The following is a 24,419-nucleotide window of genomic DNA, read 5'->3' as shown; positions in this document are numbered from 1 at the left end:
TGGCTTGCCTGTGGATTAGCACTCTGATTTACTGATGGAAATTATTATTTTCTGGTCTTACTGTGGAGTTGGGATGCTGCAGGTGATGATTAGAGAAATTAATAGGGTGATGTATAGGACACAATTTTTGACCTGATGATGATATGCCATAGATACTACAACCAAATCTAGAATGTCACTTCGAAACAAAGCTGTCACATAATGTTTAGTGGGTGACTGCCAAGATAAAATAGCGGGTTTGGAATAAAGATTCTGTCTTACAGAAAGTGGATGATATGTATTTTTGTAACATTAAACATGATCTAAGGCCTCAATCAATGAAAATGTTTTGCAGGGTTAAAGATTTTGTGGTGGAAATCTTGATCTTGCAGTATTTCAGGGATATTTTTCACCAGACCCTGCATTAAATCTGCCAGTTCTGTAATCTGTGATTGACCTATTTCTGCAATTCAGACAACTTGTGTGCAATTCAAATAGCTGCCCATCTGCATTATTATAATGGTTGATGTCGATAAGCTACTTCTCAATTAATCAGTGCACATCTTTCTCAAGCTGGGGTGATGCTTTCGTTTTGCAGAAAGATGCATCATCATGCTGTGCCAGCTGCTGCACACACTGACTGCTCTGCTGAGTACAGAGTTGCTCTGCATAAGCCTATTCCTGCTGCAGAAATACAACACTGCTGTTCCTATCCTTAGCATTTTGCAGAATTGCCTCCAGTTTCCCCCTTCTTAATATTAGCAAGCTGAAATACATTTGAAAACTACAGATTCAGTACATCTGTTAATAACTATTCTGTTTCAATAATTTAAAGCTAATGTCTCAGTTTAATATTGTATTTAATATTGTATTTGGTGGCCTGTTGGGGATCGTAATAGGGTAGTCACTGATATTTATTGAACATGGATGATTTCTTTCTGTGTCCCGAAATGTGAACTCATACTTGGGAACACAGTGCAATTAGTTATCCTTTAAATCCATACCTAGATAAATTTTGGTACTCTTTTCAGTTGCGGATAATGGCATATTAATGCCAGACCCTAACTGTGTAACATGTGGTTGAACCATTTATTGAAAAATGAAAGCAGCTAATCTACCTTCTCAATTTAAGATTATTTGAATAAATTTAGTTTTGAGTTTCTGGTGTTTGAAAATTGCCTGGGCTGTTGGTGAAGATTTCTGGGAACAGCAAAAATTGAAACTTTATGGTACTAATGTTAAATATGGTACTAATATTTAACATTTGGTGGTGATTTTGCTTCCCTTGTGAAGAAAGGACTTTTGAGAATGTTTTGCAGAGCTCTCATTTATTTAATAAAATTTATTAAACTGGATGAAAAGTGATGAAATATCTACACAAACTGGATTTTTTTCTGTGCTATTTAAACACGTTAAAGATAAATCAACGCGTATTTCACTGCTGTTACTTTATTGCCTAGTGCTGATTTTCTAAGGATGTAGCCTGTACCAAATGAATGTAAATTTTACCTTTCTCTTGCATCTTTATCCTACTTCAATGTGTAGATATTTTTTTCCAGTCACTAGAGATTTAACTCATTAAAGCTAAATTAGATGTCGAGGAGTGTCATTCTCTAACTATAAAGTAGATATTAATGATTAAGTGTGCTTTACTGTTGTCGTAGTTTTTAGATCCTTGTCGTTGTTTCTCAGCTTTTCAAGTTCCTATCATGAATATCTTTACTTTGTATCTCTTTTATTTTTTTCCTTTTGTTTTCATTTTGCTTTCCAAGGGCATGATGATGCTGTTCCGTACCCGGTTTTGAAAAGTGTCGATAGTTTTAGCTTTCTGCATCACCCAGTTCATCAGAGGAGTTTAGAGATCCTCCAGAGATGCAAGGAAGAGAAGTACAGTAAGGCTCTAAATCCAGAAATATTCCACTTATCTGCAGGAGACGTAATTCCAAGAGCATTCACTTGGGACGAGTGGTCTTCATTAATTCATTTAATGTACAGTATACAAAAGATTGTTATTGATGTTACTAAGTAATTAAGGTACGTATGTACAGTTCAGCTGGTCAGTACTGTGCTGGACCATGTTTTTAAAATGATCCAACTAAGTACTTGTCTCACAGTTGATCACTCTGGCTAATGAAGACCACTGACTTGAAGTCAAAGGATTCTGGGATGTATGTGGTTTTGAAACCATACTTTAACAAAAGAGGCACATTGCGTACAGAATTCATGCTTCATTGTATTCTGAATGCCTTGCAAAGAATGAAATGAGAAACAGTTTGTGACTTTACAAAATTATATTGTTAATTTCAAGTGAATAAAATCTCATATCGTTGTTTTGCCAAGTATTTTTAATTTGATTGGATATACATCCATGGTTCTTTGGTTTTGCTGTTGGAGTGAATGTTGCTGGCCTCATTATCATGTCTGTCCTTTTCACCTGCTCTGCTTTATATGTTGACTAACGTTCATGTTGCATGTCTTTAGATCGCTTTGCACGAGTGCTACTAATCTCACTGCCCTCTTAATCCAACCAGGCATCACCAGCAACAATACCACTCACTGCATAGGGCAATATTCATAGAAGAAATGACAAACATTAGTGTTTAGCTTTTTTTTTTGTCAGGCATCTTCCCCCTGTTAAAACTAAGGTAATCTGCAATGTGTGTTCCATATAAATTGGCTTGGTAATGCAGTGTCCCATTCCTGTACAGGCAGGTCCAGGGCTAGAATTAAATTTTACTTTGAAACAAGTTTCATTGAAAGCTCTTATGACAAAACTCTGCTTTTAAAAATAGAGGCATAGGAAAGCATTTTATTTACAAAAAGTTGTAGTTTTGTGCTCTAAAGATTCATTTGTTTTAAGCTTAAAATACAGAATGGGAATTACAAAAATAGATGAAGTGAGAATGCTACATTAACAACAAGATCTAATTAAGATTTCCTGAAATTAAGATGAGTCATCTTGTGCTAATATGTATTTTCCACTTAATGCCAAGTAATTTGCATCTGTACAGAACTCTTTCTTGAAAGTTAATTTTCTCCAGTTGTCATCTGGAAACATTACAATACCTGAGGATCAAGGGAGAGGGTTCTCAAGAGCAGCGATGTGCTTTCCCTTAAGAGTGAAAAGGGATAAACAAATGTTCAGTATCAAAAAGGATAGTTATATTTTAATCATAGGTGGCCATGCATTTAATCCCTGTTTGATTTTGTTTTTTATCCAACCAATTTGAAATTTGTTTCTCAGAAGTTTGTCCATGCATGAATTTGAATGCAAGTGAGGCTGAGAGTGTTTGCTGCTGAATAGGTTCAAAGCAGTTCTTTATTCAAACTCTCAAGTTCAATACAAGCAAAATTTGTATGATAAAGGATTTTATTAAAATGAACCATAAATTAAGGAAAGTATATGCTATATCTTTGTTCTCTAAATTGGTTGTTGGGCTAGTTTATGTATAACTTGCTTATTTCTGACAACCATTTAAGAGCAATTATATTTAATCTAATGGGACTTGTAGAGTACAAGCAAGAGCCTGCAATTTGAGATGAGATGAAGAGAGAATATGATTAAATTGTGCTTTCTGCTGTTTACTCTGGAAACCTTTCTTCCATTGGAACAAAATGTTCAATCCGTGATCTGTCCTAAATATTCTGTGATCGTCTTAGTTTCTGGTCTTGCAGCTTCATTACTTGTATGTGATACATGTTTATTTATGTGCCCTGATCCACTGCTTCCTGTGGGTTAGGCACTGAAGAGCTAGAAGTTTTGGCTGTGATTTTAACCTTTCCTTGGAAATAGGATGTCGCACTGGTATGGAGAATGAAACAGGATAATTTGATAATAGAGTGTAATTTACCAACTGATTTGCTTTGTTTTTGTAGTAAGTGCTTGTAACTACTCCCTGCTCTTCCTCCACATCTTGTGTGGAGTAGTTCTGCATTGTGCCTGCAGTAAAGAAATATTCAGGTTGTCACTGTTAATCTGCCTGCAGCATGCTGTAACAAATGCATGCTTCATTTTCACTGTTGGTCAATGCTGTTTGATTAACCAACATTTTAGCATTTTTTTTTTCTTATAATAGGTATTACAAGAAAAAGCCCCAGAACACCATTGTCTAATTTGCAAGGAACAAATACCATCAATGACAAACCCCCACGGTAGGGATGAATTTCTTTATTTACCTAAATCAATGACTGTATTTTTCATGCTAATAAATTGAAGTTATTTCTCATTTTTAAGATCCAAGTTGCTGCAGACATATATATCTCTCACATATTTAGTTATAGAAACTGTGTTTCTCTAACTAAACGAGAGAGAGGATTTGAGTGACATCTCGTAGAATGTAAAATCTGAAAGTGTGGTTTCTTGATACGTGAAAGCTACAACAAACTTAGAACTTTATTATGAGGGTCACTAATTTAAATTAAATTTGTGATGGGTGGCATGCTGAGAGGAACAGTACAAATAATTTTTCTTCCCAAGTGAATTTGGCTTCAAGAGTTGAAGGTTCCGCCTCTCATTTGGAAATGTGAAATGTGTTTGAGCAGCTTTTGCATTCTAACTTGTTCTATCCGATCAATGTTTATGTTTTGCTGACATTGAGAATATTCTTCATTTTGGTTAATTTGAAATTCACAACGCAGTGAGAATGATATCTTGTGTGTTCATTTCCTTTTTAAATTGTATATAATTGCAATACTTGTACTTTAAGAAGTGGCTTAGAGGCCAGAAATACTTCCCTTAAGGACTGAATGAGAAGAATTTGCTGTTGTTCATACTCCACTTGAATCAGAATTGAATTCAAAACTGCAATGGTGTTTTGTGTATGTGGCCATATATTGTACACACATCTGAATGCTATTAGTGCTGGATGGTAAAAGCAGGAAATGCTAGAAATATGCAATGCATCTGTTAGTATCTTGGAAAAAAAGGGCTGATTTGGATTGGACCTTTAGCAATCGATTGGTTCTAGAGATTTCCCTTGATGAGACTAATTAGTTTTGTAAATTATGAGCAGAAGATTCTGAAAATCAGCACTGGATTATGAGCTTTGCAATACCTGCATTATTTTGCTCTACAATATCTAGTAATACAGAGTTAATGGTAGTACTGTGCATTCTCCTAAACACATTCAGAGATGCATTAAGGAAAAACATATGACTAATTCATTATAATCCACTGCAAGCTTGAATTAGTTTTTATCTTCATTGATATACAGTGAAAGTGATTCCATTCCATCTTTGGGGATTTCTTTATAAAATATACATATAACAGGAATTCTTGGAAAGAAGCGAGTTTGGAATATTTTATCATAGGCTTTAATTAAAAATAATGAAGCATGTCTACTTGTTAAACTACATGTGTAAAGTAAAGTTTTGAAAGATTACCTTTATTTGTCATATGAATATGAAAAGGTACAGTGAAATGCATAGTTTGTGTCAAATCAAATCAGCGAGGATAGAAACAGAAAATAGGTGCAGGAGTAGGCCATTTGGCCCTTCGAGACTGCATCACCATTCAGTATGATCATTCAACTCAGAACCCTGTACCTGCCTTCTCTCCATGCCCCCGATCCCTTTAGCCACAAGGGCCATATCTAACTCCCTCTTAAATATAGCCAATGAACTGGCCTCAACTGTTTCCTGTGGCAGAGAATTCCATAGGTTCACCACTCTCTGTGTGAAGAAGTTTTTCCTCATCTCGGTCCTAAAAGGCTTCCCCTTTAACCTCAAACTGTGACCCCTCCTTCTGGACTTCCCCAACATTGGGAACAATCTTCCTGCATCTAGCCTGTCCAACCCCTTTAGGATTTTATACGTTTCAATAAGATCCCCTCTCAATCTTATAAATTCCAGAGAGTATAAGCCTAGTCGATCCAGTCTTTCATCACATGAAAGTCCTGCCATCCCAGGAATCAATCTGGTGATCCTTCTTTGTACTCCTTTTATGGCAAGAATGTCTTTCCTCAGATTAGGGGACGAAAACTGCACACAGTACTCCAGGTGTGGTCTCACCACGACCTTGTACAACTGCAGTAGTACCTCCCTGCTCCTGTACTCGAATCCTCTTGCTATGAATGCCAGCATACCATTCGCCTTTTTCACCGCCTGCTGTACCTGCATGCCCACTTTCAATGACTGGTGTATAATGACACCCAGGTCTCGTTGCACCTCCCCTTTTCCTAATCAGCTAACATTCAGATAATAATCTGTTTTCCTGTTCTTGCCGCCAAAGTGGATAACCTCACATTTACCCACATTAAATTGCATCTGCCATGAATTTGCCCACTCACCTAACCTATCCAAGTCACCCTGCATCCTCTTAGCATCCTCCTCACGGCTAACACTGCCACCCAGCTTTGTGTCATCCGCAAACTTGGAGATGCTGCATTTAATTCCCTCGTCTAAATCATTAATATATTGTAAACAACTGAAGTCCCAGCACTGAGCCTTGCGGTACGCCACTAGTCACTGCCTGCCATTCTGAAAAGGTCCCGTTTATTCCCACTCTTTGCTTCCTGTCTGCCAATGAATTCTCTATCCACATCAATACCTTACCCCCAGTACCGTGTGCTTTAAGTCTGCACACTACTCTCTTGTGTGGGACCTTGTCAAAAGCCTTTTGAAAATCCAAATATACCAGATCCACTGGTGTTCCCCTATCCACTCTACTAGTTACATCCTCAAAAAAATTCTATGAGATTCGTCAGGCATGATTTTCCTTTCACAAATCCATGCTGACTTTGTCCGATGATTTCACCGCTTTCCAAATGTGCTGTTATCACATCTTTGATAACTGACTCTAGCATTTTCCCCACCACCGATGTTAGGCTAACCGGTCTATAATTCCCCGGTTTCTCTCTCCCTCCTTTTTCAAAAAGCGGGGTTACATTAGCCACCCTCCAATCCTCAGGAACTAGTCCAGAATCTAAAGTGTTTTGAAAAATTATCACTAATACATCCACTATTTCTTGGGCTACTTCCTTAAGCACTCTGGGATGTAGACCATCTGGCCCTGGGGATTTATCTGCCTTTAATCCCTTCAATTTACCTAACACCACTTCCGTCCTAACATGTATTTCCCTCAGGTCCTCCATCTCACTAGACCCTTGGTCCCCTACTATTTCTGGAAGATTAATTATGTCCTCCTTAGTGAATACAGAACCAAAGTAGTTATTCAGTTGGTCTGCCATGTCCTTGTTCCCCATGATCAATTCACCTGTTTCTGACTGTAAGGGACCTACAGTTGTCTTAACCAGTCTTTTTCTTTACACATATCTATATAAGCTTTTACAGTCAGTTTTTATGTTCCTGCCAGTTTTCTCTCATAATCTTTTTTCCCTTTCCTAATTAAGCCCTTTGTCCTCCTCTGCTGGACTCTGAATTTCTCCTAGTCCTCAGGTGAGCCGCTTTTTCTGGCTCATTTGTATGTTTCTTCCTTGGAATTGATACTATCCCTAATTTCCTTTGTCAGCCACGGGTGCACTACCTTCCCTGGTTTATTCTTTTTCCAAACTGGGATGAACAATTGTTGTAGTTCATCCATGCGATCTTTAAATGCTTGCCATTGCATATCCACCATCAACCCTTTAAGTATCATTTGCCAGTCAATCTTAGCTAATTCATGTCTCATACCTTCAAAGTTTCCCTTCTTTAAGTTCAGACCCTTTGTTTCTGAAACAACTTATGTCATTCTCCATCTTAATGAAGAATTCCACCATATTATGGTCACTCTTACCCAAGGGGCCTCTCACGACAAGATTGCTAATTAACCTTTCCTCATTGCTCAAAACCCAGTCTAGAATGGCCTGCTCTCTAGTTGGTTCCTCGACATGTTGGTTCAGAAAACCATCCCGCATACATTCCAAGAAATCTTCTTCCTCTGCACCCTTACCAATTTGGTTCACCCAATCTATATGTAGATTGAAGTCACCCATTATAACTGCTGTTCCTTTATTGCACGCATTTCTAATTTCCTGTTTAATGCCATCCCCAACCTCAATACTACTGTTAGGTGGCCTGTACACAACTCCCACCAGCGTCTTCTTCCCCTTAGTGTTATGCAGCTCTACCCATATCGATTCCACATCCTCCCGGCTAATGTCCTTCCTTTCTGTTGTGTTAGTCTCCTCTCTAACCAGCAATGCTACCCCACCTCCTTTTCTTTCATGTCTATCCCTCCTGAATATTGAATATCCCTGAATGTTGAACTCCCATCCTTGGTCACCCCAGAGCCATGTCTCTGTGATCCCATCTATATCATATTGATTAATAACAATCTGCACTTTTAATTCATCCACCTTGTTATGAATGCTCCTTGCATTGACACACAAAGCCTTCAGGCTTGCTTTTACAACACTCTTAGCCCTTATACAATTATGTGGAAAAGTTGCCCTTTTTGATTTTTGCCCTGGATTTGCTGGCCTGCCACTTTTACTTTTCATCTTACTACTTTTTGCTTCTACCCTCATTTTACACCCCTCTTTCTCTCTGCACTTGTTCCCATCCCCCTGCCACATTAGTTGAAATCCTCCTGAACAACAGTAGCGAATACTCCCCATAGGACATTGGTTCCAGTCCAACCCAGGTGCAGACCGTCCTGTTTGTACCGGATCCACCTCCTCCAGAACTGGTTCCAATGCCCCAGAAATTTGAATCCCTCCCCCTTGCACCATTTTTCAAGCCACGTATTCATCTGATATATCCTCCTATTTCTACTCTGACTAGCACGTGGCACTGGTAGTAATCCAGAGATTATTACCTTTGTGGTCCTACTTTTTAGTTTATCTCCTAACTCCCTAAATTCACCTTGTAGGACCTCATCCCATTTTTTTCCTATGCCGTTGGTATCTATGTGCACCACGACCACTGACTGTTCACCCTTCCACTCCAGAATGTCCTGCAGTCGCTCAGAGACATCCTTGACCCTTGCATCAGGGAGGCAACATACCCTCCTGGAGTCTCATTTGCGGCCGCAGAGACGCCTATCTATTCCCCTTACAATGGAATCCCCTATCACTATAGCTCTCCCACTCCTTTTCCTTCCCTCCTGTGCAGCAGAGCCACCCATGGTGCCATGAACTCGGCTGCTACTGCCTTCCCCTGATGAGACATCTCCCCCAACAGTATCCAAAACAGTATATCTGTTTAGGAGGGAGATGACCTCAGGGGACTCCTGCACTACCTGCCTACTGCTACGCTGACTAGTGGCCACCCATTCCCTTTCTGCCTATGTAGCCTGTACCTGCGGTGTGGCCAACTCACTGAACGTGCTATTCACGACTTTCTCAGCATCGCGGATGCTCCAGTATGAATCCAGTCGCAGCTCCAGCTGCTCAATGAGCTCTGCCAGAAGCTGCAGCTGGACACGTTTCCTGCACACACAGTCGTCAGGGACACTGGAAGTATCCCTGATTTCCCACATGCTGCAGGATGAACAAACCATGGGGCCGAACTCAGCTGTCATGACCTACCCAATACGCAACAGCCTCGCCGCCTTCCTTGCTTCAAATAAAATACCACTGCAGGCTGTTCTCTTTTTAAAGGAACTTATGCGGCCTTACCTCACTTGGAGTGAAGCTCGTCCTCAGCCTCTGCTCGCCGAAGCCTCTTGAGACAAAGCCTTTCTACTCTGTCTCCCTCTACTCCATTGCCTGCTCCGTCAAACTGCTCTCTTTTAAATACTCCTGCTGCCTCACGGACCGACATACACGTGCTTGCGCAGTTTTGTCCCGATCAACCGCCAAGAAAAATGGCCATCTTCCACAAACTGCTGTCTTTTAAATATTCCCACTGCCTCATGGACCAACGTACATGCGCTTGCGCAGTCCTGTCCTGATCAACCGCTGAGAAAAAAATTATGCTAGGGGCATTGTGGGATGCAGTGTGGCTTTAAATTCAAGTTCAAGTTTATTGTCATCTGGCTACATACGTACAACCTCCAGACCATGGCACAAACACACTACATATATCACACACAACACATAAACCGAAAACATTATACTATAAATAGGCTTATAAAATATAATTCCGAATGCATTTAGAAAAGTGCAGCACAGGTAAACAGTAAACAGCTCAATTCCTAGTGACAAGATCTTGGTGGTGGCTGGGTATTCCTTAGTCTCACAGCTTGAGGGAAGAAGCTGGCAGTACTAGCTCTGATGCTGCTGTACCTCCTTCCTGATGGTAGCGGGTCAAAGAGATTGTGGGACCTCAACAATGCTTTAGATCCTTCATCTGCAACACTTCTGATAAACATCATAAATGGGGGCAGGGAGACCCTGGTGATTCTCTTGGCAGTTTTTACGGTCCTTTGTAGGGCCTTGCGGTCCAATGCCTTGCAGCTTCCATATCGCACAATAATGCAATCAGATAGGACACTCGATCGTGTTCCTGTAGAAAGGTGTTAGAATGGAGGTGGGGAGTCTTGCACGCCTTAATCTCCTTGATTTCTCAGTCCAGTGCCAAAATTGCATGCCCACAACCAACAGACCCTAAATGCATCTCTTTGAAAAGTGGAAGGAAACCAGAGCACAACCAGGGGGAATCGAACCCCAATCGGTCACACAAGGGGGAAACCTACACGCTCATGGACAACAGGGGAAATTGAACCCCAGTCGGTGGTCACACAAGAGGAAACCTACATGCTCATGGACAACGGGGAATCGAACCCCAATCGGTGGTCACACTATGTGCTAACACTATGCTACTGTGTAGTAAATGTGGATAAATGTCATGAGCTTTGAAATGCCATCCAACTTTTAACTAATATTGTATCTTGCAAATACTTTAGGGAAAGCTTGATGGATTTACACTAAAATATTGGATTGTAATAAAATAGAGAATGCTGCAAATATTCAGTAGGTCAGGAGTGAAAAATCTCAGATTCTAGTTTATGTCTCTTCATCAGAACAGTTGGAAATCACACTTGTTTGAAGCAACAGAGAAGCAGAAAGGGTGGAGAGAACAAAAAAAACATCTGTGAGGGTGAAGACCAAGTGAAATTGAGGGGATGGTGAATGCTTGTTAGTCATAAGTGGTCTAGAGCAGGAGGTAGAACACCAAAAATGGGAACCGGCTTTAAAACCCACTGCTGTTTGGAATTGTACCCAGCACAAAGAAAGATGGTTGTGGTGATTGGAGGTCAGTTACCTCGGTCACAGGACATCAGTGCTGGATTTCCTCGGTGATGTCCTAGGCCCAACAAACTTCTGCTTCATTAATGACCCACTTTTAGTCACAAGATCAGATGTAGGGATGTTTGCCAATGACTGCACAATTTTCGGTATCATTGGTGACTCCAGATAATGAGGAAATCTACATCAAATGTATCAAGACCTGGACAGTAGTGAGACTGAGCCTGGTAGGTGGCAAGTAAGATTTGTTCCATAGAAATGCAAGGTGATGATGATACCCAACAAGGAAAAATAGAGCTATCACCCTGACATTCAGTGTCTTTACAATCACTGAATCCCCCTATAATCAATACCTTGAGGTTACCATTGACCTGAAAGTGAACTCAAGTAGCCAGAAACTCGGTGACTGCAAGAGCTGGTCAGAGGTTCAGAAACCTGCTGCTAGTAATTCACCTCCTGACTTCCCAGATCCTGACCTCCATTTATAAGGTTCAAGTCAGGACTGCAGTGGAATACTCTCTATTTGTCTAGATGAGTAAAGCTTGCAAACACTGAAGAAGCTCACACACAGGACAAAACGACCTGCTTAGTAGGGCACCCCGTCCTCCACCATCCACACACAGCACCAGCAATTTGTACTATTTACAAAATGCACTGCAACAATCACTGAGTCTACCAAACACACAATCTATACTAAGGCTGCTGATAGGGCAGGGGCAGCAAAAGCATGGCAATACCACAGCCATCCACCATCACTGGATTAAAAATCCTGGCGCTTTCTCCCTCATGGTACTGAGAGTATACCCACATTTCAAGTACTGCAGCAGTTCAAGAAGGCACCACTGTCTCAAGGGCAACTAGGGATTATTTTGAAAAATCAATATTCATTGGAAGTTTTTGAATGTGAAAGAAATTTAGAGATTAAAAAATTTCTTGTCAGTGTGTGTATCTCTTAATCAAAAATTCACACACTTAGCTCAGAATTTTCTTTTATAGAAAGTTATTAAACTTTGAATTGGCTCAACTGAGTTTTGGCTTTGAGAGCCAAACGAGTTCATTGGTTTGGTTCAGCTTTCTATCATCTGATATTTTAAAAGCCATATTGATTTAGACTCATCAATCCTTTTTTTAAGAAAAAGATGATGAGGTTACTGATCAGATGGCTTATTCTGTACCATACTTTCTCCCCCTTCACTACATTTCCAAAAACACTATAGTTTGTAATGGGTCTTAATATCATAGAATAGTCAAGTTATATCGCTGGATGAGGCCATGAGTCCCATGATTGTTTCTCACTGTCACGTGACCAGCAACAATGAATATAGCATTGAGTCAGGTTTTAAAAGCAAGCAAACATTTATTAAACTCTGCGCAACAATAACGAAAAGTATTCAAACGACTAACTTAACCGGAAGTTAACTGCTATATGGCAACTCTGGAACATTTCTTAAAGTGATAAATTCGAACACAGTCATAAAGTGATAAACTTGAATACAGTCTTAAAGTGGTAAATTCGAACAGTCTTAAAATGGTAAATTCGGAAGTCCAAGTGATTTACACAGTCAATAAGGAGAGACTTCTCTAGAAACGGATTTCTTCAAGACGTGACGTTACTGCTGACTCTGTCCAAAAGATTCACGACGAAGGAAATAAAATGGCTTAAAGGAACTGACCTTTTTCCTGGTGAATGAACACTGCACAAACCTTCCTGATCTTACAGGGGTTATCTCAGATGCAGGCCACTATTTCTGAACGAAGATTCAATAAGGTCGATCCTGTGTTAAACCGCCAAATGACACCAACTTTACTCAATCCTTCAGGTTCCCATACTTTAGTAAGGTCTTCACTCTCCAATACTAGACTTACAATAGAAAGTAAAACTCCACTTTAAAACAAAGCTGCTTCATGAGGCGAATACGCAGCATAACGGAGTAACTGATGAATTAAACATCGAATCAACTGTGTAACAACAAGGGTTTCCTGTTATATACCTGTTGAGAACATGTCATCACGTGACCTCACACTGGTGGGAAAATTACATCACCCCACCATCACAAGACCGTTACATCATGCTGACAAGATACTCAATTAGATTAGATTATGAGGACACACAGTCCTCTTTTATTGTCATTTAGTAATGCATGCATTAAGAAATGATACAATATGGTCATAATTACATCATGGTCATAAGACAGTCACAAGATACCCACAAGGTATGCAACATTACAAACTGCATTACCTCATTTTTCTGCATTACTCTTCATCTACCATATGTCTGTCAGTATTCATCTTTTCCTTACAGTCCGTTAAGCTTCCAGATTTTGTCATCTTTGTCACTCTTGCTTCGGCGAGCAGCTTAATCTAGGGGATGATAGCCCCCGGCCCGGCCAAACTTAAGAAATCTTGTTTGGGTGGATGCTGCGCCCCCTGTTATAAATCAGTACCACGAAATAACAAACAGTACACAATATGCAATTAAATGATGGAGCTTTACAATTATTAATTTGACTATATGGTTAGATTCAAAGATTCAAACAACTTTATTGTCATTCTAACCGTACATCAGCTCTGCAGGGCAGAATGAGACAGCATTTCCCGGGAGCAGTGCAATCATAACATAACAAACGCAACACTAAGTAATAAACATAACAATAAATAGTAAAACACAACAGCCACATGTCAGTTAAAATCAAGTTATAAGTGTCCAAAGCAGAGTCAGGTAGAGCAGCTATTTAGCAGTCTGTCTGCCTGTGGGAGGAAGCTGTTTAGTAGCCTTGTGGTTTTAGTTTTGATGCTCCTGTAACATTTGCCTGATGGCAGAAGAACAAACAGTTCGTGGAGAGGGTGTGAGGGGTCTTTAATGATGTACCGTGTCTTCTGGAGGCATGGACTCTGAAAGAGGTCTTGGACAGAAGGTAGAGAGACTCCAATAACCTTCTCTGCTCCCCTAACCACCCTCTGCAAGGCTTTTTTGTCGACAGCACTGCAGTTGGAGTACCAGGTTGTGATGCAAAAGGTCAGCACACTCTCAACCACGCCTCTGTAGAATGTAGTTAAGATGTTAGTGGGGAGTGATGCTTGTTTAAGCTTCCTCAGAAAGTGCAATCTCTGCTGGGCCCGTTTCACAATCCCAGTGGTGTTCCTGGACCAGGTGAGATCGTCCGAGATCTGCACCCCAAGGAACTTAATGTTTTCCACTCTCTCCACTGTGGAACCGTTGATGCTGAGGGGTGTGTGCTCAGGCTGAGACCGTCTGAAATTGACGATCATCTCCTTGGTTTTGGTGACATTAAACATCAAGTTGTTATCCCTGCACCTGCTGTCTAGGTGTTTGACCTCCTCCCTGTACATTGTTTCATCATTTTTGCTGATGAGCCCCACCACTGTGGTATCATCTGCAAATTTAATGATCAGGTTCCCCTTAAATCTGGCTGCAGTCATGTGTTAGCAGTGTAAACAGCAATGGGCTAAGCACACAATGGGGATCCAGTGCTCAGTGTGATGGAGTCAGAGATGTTTCTGCCAATACAGACTGTAAAGAAAACAAAAAAAGAAAAAGGGCCCATTCTCATGAAACTGTCTAATGCGTAACAGAGCTCACTGATAAGCCATTCGTCCACCATCGACCTCCTCCAATCGTCGCTGACGTTTGGACCCTCGCTCCAAGTCCACTCCATCCAAGGTCTACCAACTCTCTCCGTTTGCGTCTTCTCTCCTCATCTCTCCCCATCTCTCCCCGGCAAAAGTCCACGAATTCATGGCTCCCAGACACACAAAAAAGAACAACATTCAACTCATTGGCTAGCCTGCCTCGTTATCTCTAGTCATAACCCAAATGTTACAGCTACAGAGAAACCATTACCTCAGCAGTGGAACATTACAGAGAAGCCATTACATTAGCAGTGAAACCTTACAGTGTGTTACATCTGTAAATTTAAAACCTGTTTCTTCATGTCCCCATTTTTGTGTGGCACTCAACATTGAGTATTAATGAGCCATTTGACAATTGGTGACCTTCCAGTGTGACTGTCTTTTAAACTATCTAGCAACGTAGTTTTTTTTTGGATACAGGCAGTTTAAAAGCTGCTTTCCTATATTTACATTTAGTCTGCCTCATTACTAAAGTAAGACTGGTAGTAACTAGTATCTTCCAACATGTCACAAATCAAGAGGACATATGTTGTGCTGATCTATTTTCTCCTCTCCTTTCTCAAAAGGGGCATTGAGGCCAGTTACTGCCTGAGCTGAGGATTACTTAATGCAGAGCTAACCTGGCCTCTGGCTTTTTACACACGTCAACTGAGAATGAATGCAATGCTCAATTACAAAGTGAATAACTGTGCGTACTTGCAAATGTAGTCTGTATTAAAGGCATGAGAATGAGATGTTATCACAGCTTATCTAGGAAGTTGACATTATTAGTGTATTTTATTAATGCATTTTAGCAGAGTTTTAGCATGGATTCAATTGGCTTTGTATCAACTACAGCTAAATATTTGCCATCTTTCATTTAATTTCACTAAAACAGCCAGTTACAACAATGCAGATTAGATTCATTTTTAAACGCAAGGTTATGTGGAAAAAACACTAAGCCAATCTTGTAGCTCCAAAGTTTAGTCTGCAGTGGCTATCTGGAAAATTTGAGTTCTCCTTCCTGACAGTCGACTCAGCTGCACTTCAAAGCTGTGTGCTTAGCCTACTGTTCTCTCTCTGCACTCATGGCTGTATGGCTAAGCACTATCGATAAGAATAGCACTGTTGTCAGAATCTAGATGACCAGTCCACAAACAGTAGTGAGAGAGATTGGCTAGTTGAGTGGTGTGAAACAATAACCTTTGTGTCAACAAGACCAAGGAGTTGATCTAGACTTCAGGAAGGGGAAGTTAAGAGAACAGACACCAGCCCTCACCCGGGGTAAGTGGTTGAAAGGATGACTAGCTTCATGTTCCTGGACATCAACATCTCAGAGCATCTACCCTGGGCCCAGCGCATTGATGTAACCATGAAGGGGACATGCCAGTGGCTCCACTTGGTTAGGAAATTGAGGAGATTTGGTTATTCACCAAAAAGTCTTGCAAATTTCTAAAGATTTATGGTGGCATGCATTCTATCTGGTTGCATCACAGCTTGGTATGGAGTCTGCAATGCACAGGATCACAAGAGGTTGCAGAGGGCTGTAGAATCAGTCAGCTCCATCACAGGCAGAACCCTCCCCACTATCAAGGATATCTTCAATAGTCAATGTATCAGAAAGGACCCTTTCTGTCAACACATGGCCTCATTACTATCACTGGGGGGAGGCACAGATGCCTGAGGGGACACGCTCAATATTTTAGGAACAGCTACTTCCCTTTTGTCAGATTTCTGACCAGCAGGTGAAAACTATCTTGAAATTCCTCTTTTCGTGCCATTTATTTGTTTCTATTACCTGGTAATTTTATGCCTTGCACTGTATTGTTGCCAGAAACCACTTCTATCAGTCATTCTGCATCAAAATCAGAAGTTAAAACAGATTTCAGGTTAATTTACTTTGTATGATAGTGCACATACTGTGTATTTGTAAGTGGTAAAGATAAATGGCTTAGAGTTAATGTGAAGATAGATTGCCGAAGTATAAACTGATCTCATTGCATTGCTAATTCATTTCTGAAGTGAGTTCATAATGAGTTTGGTGAAGATATAGACATTCAATTTATTGTGCATCCTTTTAGTTGCTTAGTAACCTTATAAAACCTACAGCTGCTTCCTGTGTGACTTCATTCTGAATGTATGGGATTGCCAGCATACTAGTAACAACAGTCCTGAGTTCTTCTCTCCTAGTTATTATAGCTGTGAGAAACCTTTCATTGTGTGTTCAGATTGGGAATTAACTCTGCATTGCCAGGATGTTGTAGGGGAAAGAATAGTGAGGGTTAATAGCTACTAAATAGAGATGTGGATTGTGCTAATATGATAACAAGGAATTGCAGAGAAATGCAGCAGCGGCAACGCCTAAGTTTTACAAATTGTGTTATAGCATGTGCCCATTATTGTAACAGAGAATATATTTGCTGTTTAGGCCTGTGGATAATCATTTTATTCTGTAATCAGGACCTAGTCTGTTACTTCAGTCTCCCTGTAGCTGCCATTCTGTTATCAAAATGTAGTTTTACTGGTAATCTCGTCAATTGAGAATGTAAAAGATGTAGCAAATTCGTACTCAGTGTTACGTACCCCGTAACTGGGTTGCCAAACCAGCAGAAATGGATCACTCAGTTGGAGTCTGGATTACTGGAACTAAGAAAGTTTTATTAAAGAAATAAGCAACACACTACTCTAATCAAAAGGATAATAAATGCAACAGTTCAGCAGTGATAAACACACATGTACACAGAATTAGGATAACAGGATCAATCAAGCTCTACCGTCGTCTAGGGGTAAATGACCAATTTCAAAGTGACGCAAAGTTCAGTTCACAGTAATCACTGCCGTGGCGATGGACGGGGGGAGGGGAGGGGGGAGGAAGAAGAGAGAGAGCAAAAGCGAATGAATATTCAAACGGCTTCCACACAGACCTTCGATATTCTTCGCAGTCAGCTTTCGGGCGAGCCCTTTGTAATGTCTTCTGAGGTCACCGACTGTGACCCCTCCGTTTTCAGATACGATCGCTCCTCTGCAGTGAACCTGGCACCCAGGCAAGGGCGGACACACACCAGGTTCCCGCTGATCGTACCTTTCCACCCTGTGCGTCTATGGCTTGATCCCGCGACCAGCCCTCCAAAACTCCCACCGACTTGTGGGAGGCGCACCGCTTCCAGGGTCTCGTTACCTCGTGGTGTCGTGTGTGTCTTCCCTTAGCGAACCTGTCCCTTTTTATCCCCCTGCTGGGGTATCGCCTGTCCATCACTTCAAACAGTTCAGGGTTCAAAGAGGAGCCGATCTTGACAGCTCTCAGACTGTGTCTCCTTCCGTTAAACTCTCCCGTCCCTTCATTAACATCTCCAAATGCTGCTCCATTGTTTTCCTTATCTCTCTTTCTCCTGAAGACAGGTGGCAGACCAACTGCTGATCCCACTGGTGCCAGCACAGGACAGTTAACATCTTAGTCTATGTGTACTTTCGTCACACCCCTCACCTTTAAGGATTTTTACCGGGGTAAAAATTACAAACATGAGTACATTATTTGATACACACAAATATACATCTTCATCAGCTATTTGGCTAATACAGTGAACTTTAAGTTGTCAACACCTGACAGTCAGCAATCACATTTTCTGTTCCTTTTATATGTGTTATTAATAATCCCTTAAACCAGGCTTCAACTTAGCAAACTTCATAGTGGCCGAAAACACTTATGAATTGCGATCAATGTAACCTCTCATTGGGTTTCGTCCCAGACCACAATAACAAGGGTCGTCCCATCCCGACTTAGTTTTCTTCCGCAAGGGCTTAGTAGGAGGGGGAGGGGTAGTAACCGCAGAGTTTTTGCAAAACTTCCTACAGTACCCCACCATCTCCAAGAGCCTTCTGAGGGCCCTCTTGTCTGTCGGGGTGGGGATCTGCCAGCTGCCCCTGTGTTACCACAATTCCCAGATAAGTGACCTTCGTGTGGCCGAACTCATTTTTTTCAAGGTTCACTATCAAGCTGGCTTCAGACAGCCGTATCACATCGCCAATACACACTTCTGTGTTCGTTAGCCCTTTCGTCACCGAATTACTCATTCTATAGGGGTGTTGCTCACTAGGCTGACCTAGCGTGACAAACACCACCCAACGTCCCAGTTCTTTGCATCGCCTCGGGACAATCAAACACACGTGTGCGAGCCATTTAATTACTTCTCCTAAAGAGTTGCTTTGTTCGGGGATTAAGGGAGAGACCTTATCAGCAGAGCTGGCCAAAACAATAGCCTTCTCCCATCTGGTCGATACCATACTCATCTTTTCAAAATGGTTCTTTTTCCTTATCAGGGGGACCCTAGCTTCGTTGATTTCCGCGCTAACACCAACTAGGTTCGTTAGCATATCAAAAGCCTGTGACCGTCTCAGTTCGTGTCTGCCATAATCAATAACATCCTTTCTCCTGTGCAGCCAGTAAACCTCTTTCATGATTCCGCCGACTGTTTCCTTCAGCACCTCAAAATGTCCACCGAGGGGTACCTTGTGGGCCTGATTAAAAATCTCATCCCCAGAGATTTTTGGCACCATCCCCCATTCCTCATCTGCGGTACTTGGTCTCCCTTCCTTCCTTAGCACCACCTCCTCCACACAATAGCCTGCTGGCTCTCTTTTTAATCCTGCTTCAGAGAGAGCTGTTTCCTCGTCTCGCTCCTGTACCTGTATAAAGTCCTTCTTTTCTACTGATAAATCTACCTTAATTTCCCCACTTCCTCCTGTTTCATTACATTCCTTCTTTTCACTTTCTACCTCCTCCTGGTACGTCTCAGCTAAATTTACTTCAGCAGTCCCGGGATGAACCTGTGAGTCCATGGGCGGGGCCTCAATGCTGGCAGGCTGACCTGTCAAGCTCACTGTCGAGAACACAATTCCCCCGGCGAGGTCATTACCGAGCAAGACTTCCACGCCTTTCAACGGTAATTCGGGCCTCACCCCGATCGTGACTAGTCCAGAGACCAAGTTGCTTTGTAGGAGTATCTGGTGCAAAGGGACTGCCTCTGTCCCTCCCCCAATACCTTTGACCTTGACCTCCCCAGTCTGAGTCTCTGAGCTAAACTCTAATACACTCTTCAATATCAATGACTGACACGCTCCTGTGTCTCTCCAGATCCGCACTGGAACTGGGTTTAACCCCTCCTTCACCGACACCAATCCGGCCGAGATAAACCTCTCGCGCCCTTCCTGAACTTTGGCAGACCTTTCCTCTCCTAGCGGTTTGTTTACCAGCTCGATACAGCCAGTCAAAATCGCCGTTTTTCCTTTCCCCGTCTCCTTCTTTGGGGCAAAGCACCTGGACGCAAAGTGTCCAACTTTCCCACAATTATAACAGACGACCCCAGGAGACTTCCTACCAGACTGCTCCCGGTCTACCTTATCCTTCTCACTAGTCCCCGGCTTACTTTCTGACTTTTCTGGTGGACTCTCCCCGCCGTCCTGACTACCCTTCTGGTAGCCTTTACTCGGGGCAAACTTCATTTTATGCGTCAACGCGTACTCATCCGCTAACTTAGCAGTTGCGGCTAACGTGGCTGCCTCCTTCTCATCTAGGTAGGGTCTCATACCCTCAGGGACACAACCTTTAAACTGCTCAATCAGGATCAGCTGTAGCAGTCCGTCATAATCCCCATCTACCCCCTTCGAGGTGCACCAACGCTCACAATATGTCTGCATCTCATGGGCAAACTCTAAGTACATGCAGTCCCACTGCTTCCTCGCATTCCGGAACCTCTGCCGGTATGCCTCCGGGACCAACTCATAAATCCTGAGGATGGCCTCTTTCACCACCTCATACCTCTGGGCATCTTCCGCGGACAAAGCTGAGTAAGCTTGCTGGGCTTTCCCTTTTAGTACACTCTGAAGCAAAACAGCTCACTTATCCCTCAGCCAGTTCTGACTTGTAGCAACTTTCTCGAAATGGAGAAAGTACCGATCCACGTCGGTATCGTCAAATGGGGGAACCAGCCTAACTTCCTGGGTCGCCCTGAACCCTCCACCTTGGTTCGGCATGGGCCCCTGCTCTGCCATCATCTTTAACTTCTCCAGCTCAAATTCCCTTTCCCTCTGTTTCTCCTGTCGCTCCAACTGCCTTTCTTCTCGCTCCAACTGTTTATCCCTCTCTTCTCGCTTCAACTGTCTCTCTCTCTCCTGCCTTTCTAACTGTTTCTCTTTCTCCTGCCTTTCTAACTCTCTCTCTCTCCTGCCTTTCTAACTGCTTCTCTTTCTCCTGCCTTTCTAACTGCTTCTCTTCGTGTTCTAACTGCCATACCCGGAACTCGTGCTTGAGTCTCAGTTTTTCAAGCTGCACCTGTACTGCGTCTCCAGCAAGTTTTTCAATAGACACCACCTCTAGCTCCCCTTGGGGAAACACACCTTTAGATACATAGTGCTCTACGATAGCTCTGTGTATCTCCTCCCTCCTCATTGTCGACTTCCCCTTAACAAGATTCAACCGTTTGGCCACAGCTGCCAATTCCGCTTTCCTGGCATCCTCTTTTGCCTCCAAGGTCGGCGCCTTTAGAAATTTCTCAATCTCCATTTCTGCTGTTTGCCTTTTCTTTCTTTCAGGAATTTTAACCCAATCAATTTACTCCGTCCCAAATTTAACGTTCAAAATCCCGGATGAGAACCCCACTTATGTTACGTACCCCGTAACTGGGTTGCCAAACCAGCAGAAATGGATCACTCAGTTGGAGTCTGGATTACTGGAACTAAGAAAGTTTTATTAAAGAAATAAGCAACACACTACTCTAATCAAAAGGATAATAAATGCAACATTTCAGCAATGATAAACACACATGTACACAGAATTAGGATAACAGGATCAATCAAGCTGTACCGTTGTCTAGGGGTAAATGACCAGTTTCAAAGTGACGCAAAGTTCAGTTCAATTGAGTTCAGTTCAGTTCACAGTAATCACTGCCGTGGCTGTGGACGGGGGTGGGGGGGGGGAGGGGAGAAGGAGAGAGAGAGCAAAAGCGAATGAATATTCAAACGGCTTCCACACAGACCTTCAATATTCTTCGCAGTCAGCTTTCGGGCGAGCCCTTTGTAATGTCTTCTGAGGTCACCGACTGTGACCCCTCCGTTTTCAGATACGATCGCTCCTCTGCAGTGAACCTGGCACCCAGGCAAGGGCGGACACACACCAGGTTCCCGCTGATCGTACCTTTCCACCCTGTGCGTCTATAGCTTGATCCCGCGACCAGCCCTCCAAAACTCCCACCGACTTGTGGGAGGCGCACCGCTTCCAGGGTCTTGTTACCTCGTGGTGTCGTGTGTGTCTTCCCTTAGCGAACCTGTCCCTTTTTATCCCCCTGCTGGGGTATCGCCTGTCCATCACTTCAAACAGTTCAGGGTTCAAAGAGGAGCCGATCTTGACAACTCTCAGACTGTGTCTCCTTCCGCTAAACTCTCCCGTCCCTTCATTAACATCTCCAAATGCTGCTCCATTGTTTTCCTATCTCTCTTTCTCCTGAAGACAGGTGGCAGACCAACTGCTGATCCCACTGGTGCCAGCGCAGGACAGTTAACATCTTAGTCTATATGTACTTTCGTCACATCAGATAGACCAGCTTTGGCTTTAATAAATTGCCTGTTAGTTTGAACACCAGCTCTGTGTGATCTGTTGGTTTGCTCCTACAAAGGAATAGTTGTACTTTGTCGTTCACTGTTTAAATGATAATTGATCATGCTTATTCACCCATGACATTCTTAAAATTAGTAAATTCTTACTCACTTTTTAATATCTCTTCTCTGTCACCAACCCCCACCTCCTGCAGACCAAAGTGCCTATTTATCTTGGTAACCTCCATATCTCCAAATCATTTACGATCTCAGTGCTCTTCCATTTCTGGACTCTGGCTTTGACACATCCCCAGTATTCATTACAGTGCCATTGATGGCCGTGTCTGAGCCTTAGAATCATCTACATAAACCTTTTAACATAAAGTCTCTTAACACTCCTCCTGTTTGAGAAAATCTTTGGCTGTTGGAGGCTTGAGAACAAATTTTATCTTATTTAACAACATTAATGTAACTTTTTTGTCATTGATTTCAACAAAATTCAGGACAAACGACAGGAGTACTGATAGAGTTGTGGGAAGTGCTCCTGCTAAACTGTCAGCACTGCAGATAGCATAGTTTTTATCATGGTCTTCCTTTCTATAGTCATGGAGTAGTACAGCATGGTGACAGCCCTTCAGCCTAACTCAACCATGACAATTGTTCCCTGCTTCTCTGACTTCATTTTTTCCGAGCTCCTTTCCTTTCCTTCCTAGTTTAAGTTCTTAACAATTTATTAATGTTTACTGTCCATTTGCTTCTAATTTAGTCTTGTTTGCTCCTTTTGCATGACTTCTTAATCTCACATTTCTGGTGTGGGTAAGTACAAATTCTATACAGTGCGGATGATGGGGAAGTATTGTCAGACCTACTGTTGAGCTCCTCCTTTGATCCTTACCTCAACTGTTGAACTCCTGCGTTCTGGTATTCACTGCCTGCATGTTCAGAAATTAAACCAGAGTATGGTTCACGAGGATATAGCTTGATTCTCCAACAGTGTTTAGCTGCTTGCAATATGGGGCTTCACCTCACTCTTACTATCCTATTTGGGTACCTGATTTTATGAACTATGAAATTTTAATCCTTTCTCACATTGCCTATCTGTTTTCATTCATGTTAAGTTTAATGGTTTTTTTCTAATTTGCATTTCAGCTTTTGGTTCTATTGATTTCCAATTTTCAGTGTTAACCTTGCAGTGTAAGGTTTTTGATAGAGCATTTTCCATTGTGTCTCTACATTTTTGTTAAGGATGTGATGAATCCTATTTAAATGTGTATTTGACAGATTCAATTTTACATATTTCACTTTTATTTAAGAGGTCAGAGCATGAATGAGCCTTGGTATGGCTTTGGTACTGCCTCAATATGCATGGTGTGTTTACAGTTAGAATTGTTACAGAATTATTTCAGTTGTGATTATTTTTGAGGAATGATTGATAAAGCAGAGAAATACTTATTAGAGTTGGCAGGATGTGGATCAGTCTCTGCTGCATTTCAGTAGATCATGCATGAGGTCTCAGGTTTTTAGGTGTTATTGCCTGAAATGGAGTAATCATACTTTTCCAGTCAAGACAAAATGAACAGATCAGAATAAAATAAACCCAGGAACATGTTGGAAACACTCAGTAAATTGCTAGCTTTTGTAAGGAGAAAAACATAGCTAGCGGCTGATGTTAATCAGTTTTCATTACAATGTTGATGAAATAGTCCCAAAGTCAAGTTTAAGATGCTGTCGGACTTTTTGGAAGTATCACATTTCAGATATATTATTTGAAATGAATACAGTTACATTTTATGTGAAACCTTTGCTTAGATCCTAAACAAGTTCAAATGAAGGGTGATGAGTGATTGTTGTCCTGCTGAAGGGTCTCAGCCCGAAACGTTGACTGTACTTTTTTCCCTAGATGTTGCCTGGCTTGTTGAGTTTCTCCAGCATTTTGTGTGTGTTGCTTGGATTTCCAGCATCTGCAGATTTTCTCATATGTTATTTTGCTTTTGGTCTTTCTGATGCTGATGTGCCTGCTGTGTTGTACCATTGCTTCCTCCTTTTTTTGGATCTGAACTTCCATTGGCTTTCTTATTTTTAACAGTAACATTC

At 41.8% G+C, this 24,419-nt stretch overlaps 1 protein-coding gene across 9 annotated transcripts in view; it reads left to right on the top strand.

The window, feature by feature from the left end:
• The window catches only part of myo9aa (myosin IXAa), a 359,701-nt gene that overhangs the window by 228,623 nt on the left and 106,659 nt on the right, over window positions 1–24,419 (top strand). For 8 of the 9 annotated variants that reach the window (XM_072282122.1, XM_072282123.1, XM_072282125.1 and 5 more), the window contains 2 exons: window positions 1,752–1,871; window positions 4,056–4,131. In XM_072282122.1, coding sequence (XP_072138223.1) covers window positions 1,752–1,871; window positions 4,056–4,131 — 196 coding nt within the window. The remainder of the gene's footprint in view (window positions 1–1,751; window positions 1,872–4,055; window positions 4,132–24,419) is intronic. The other variant, XM_072282124.1, reaches the window with a different exon arrangement.

Source organism: Mobula birostris, chromosome 18 (genome assembly GCF_030028105.1).
Source record: "Mobula birostris isolate sMobBir1 chromosome 18, sMobBir1.hap1, whole genome shotgun sequence".
NCBI lineage: Eukaryota > Metazoa > Chordata > Chondrichthyes > Myliobatiformes > Myliobatidae > Mobula > Mobula birostris.
The sequence above is the reverse complement of the archived record's forward strand: the minus strand, read 5'-3'. Positions and strand labels throughout refer to the sequence as shown.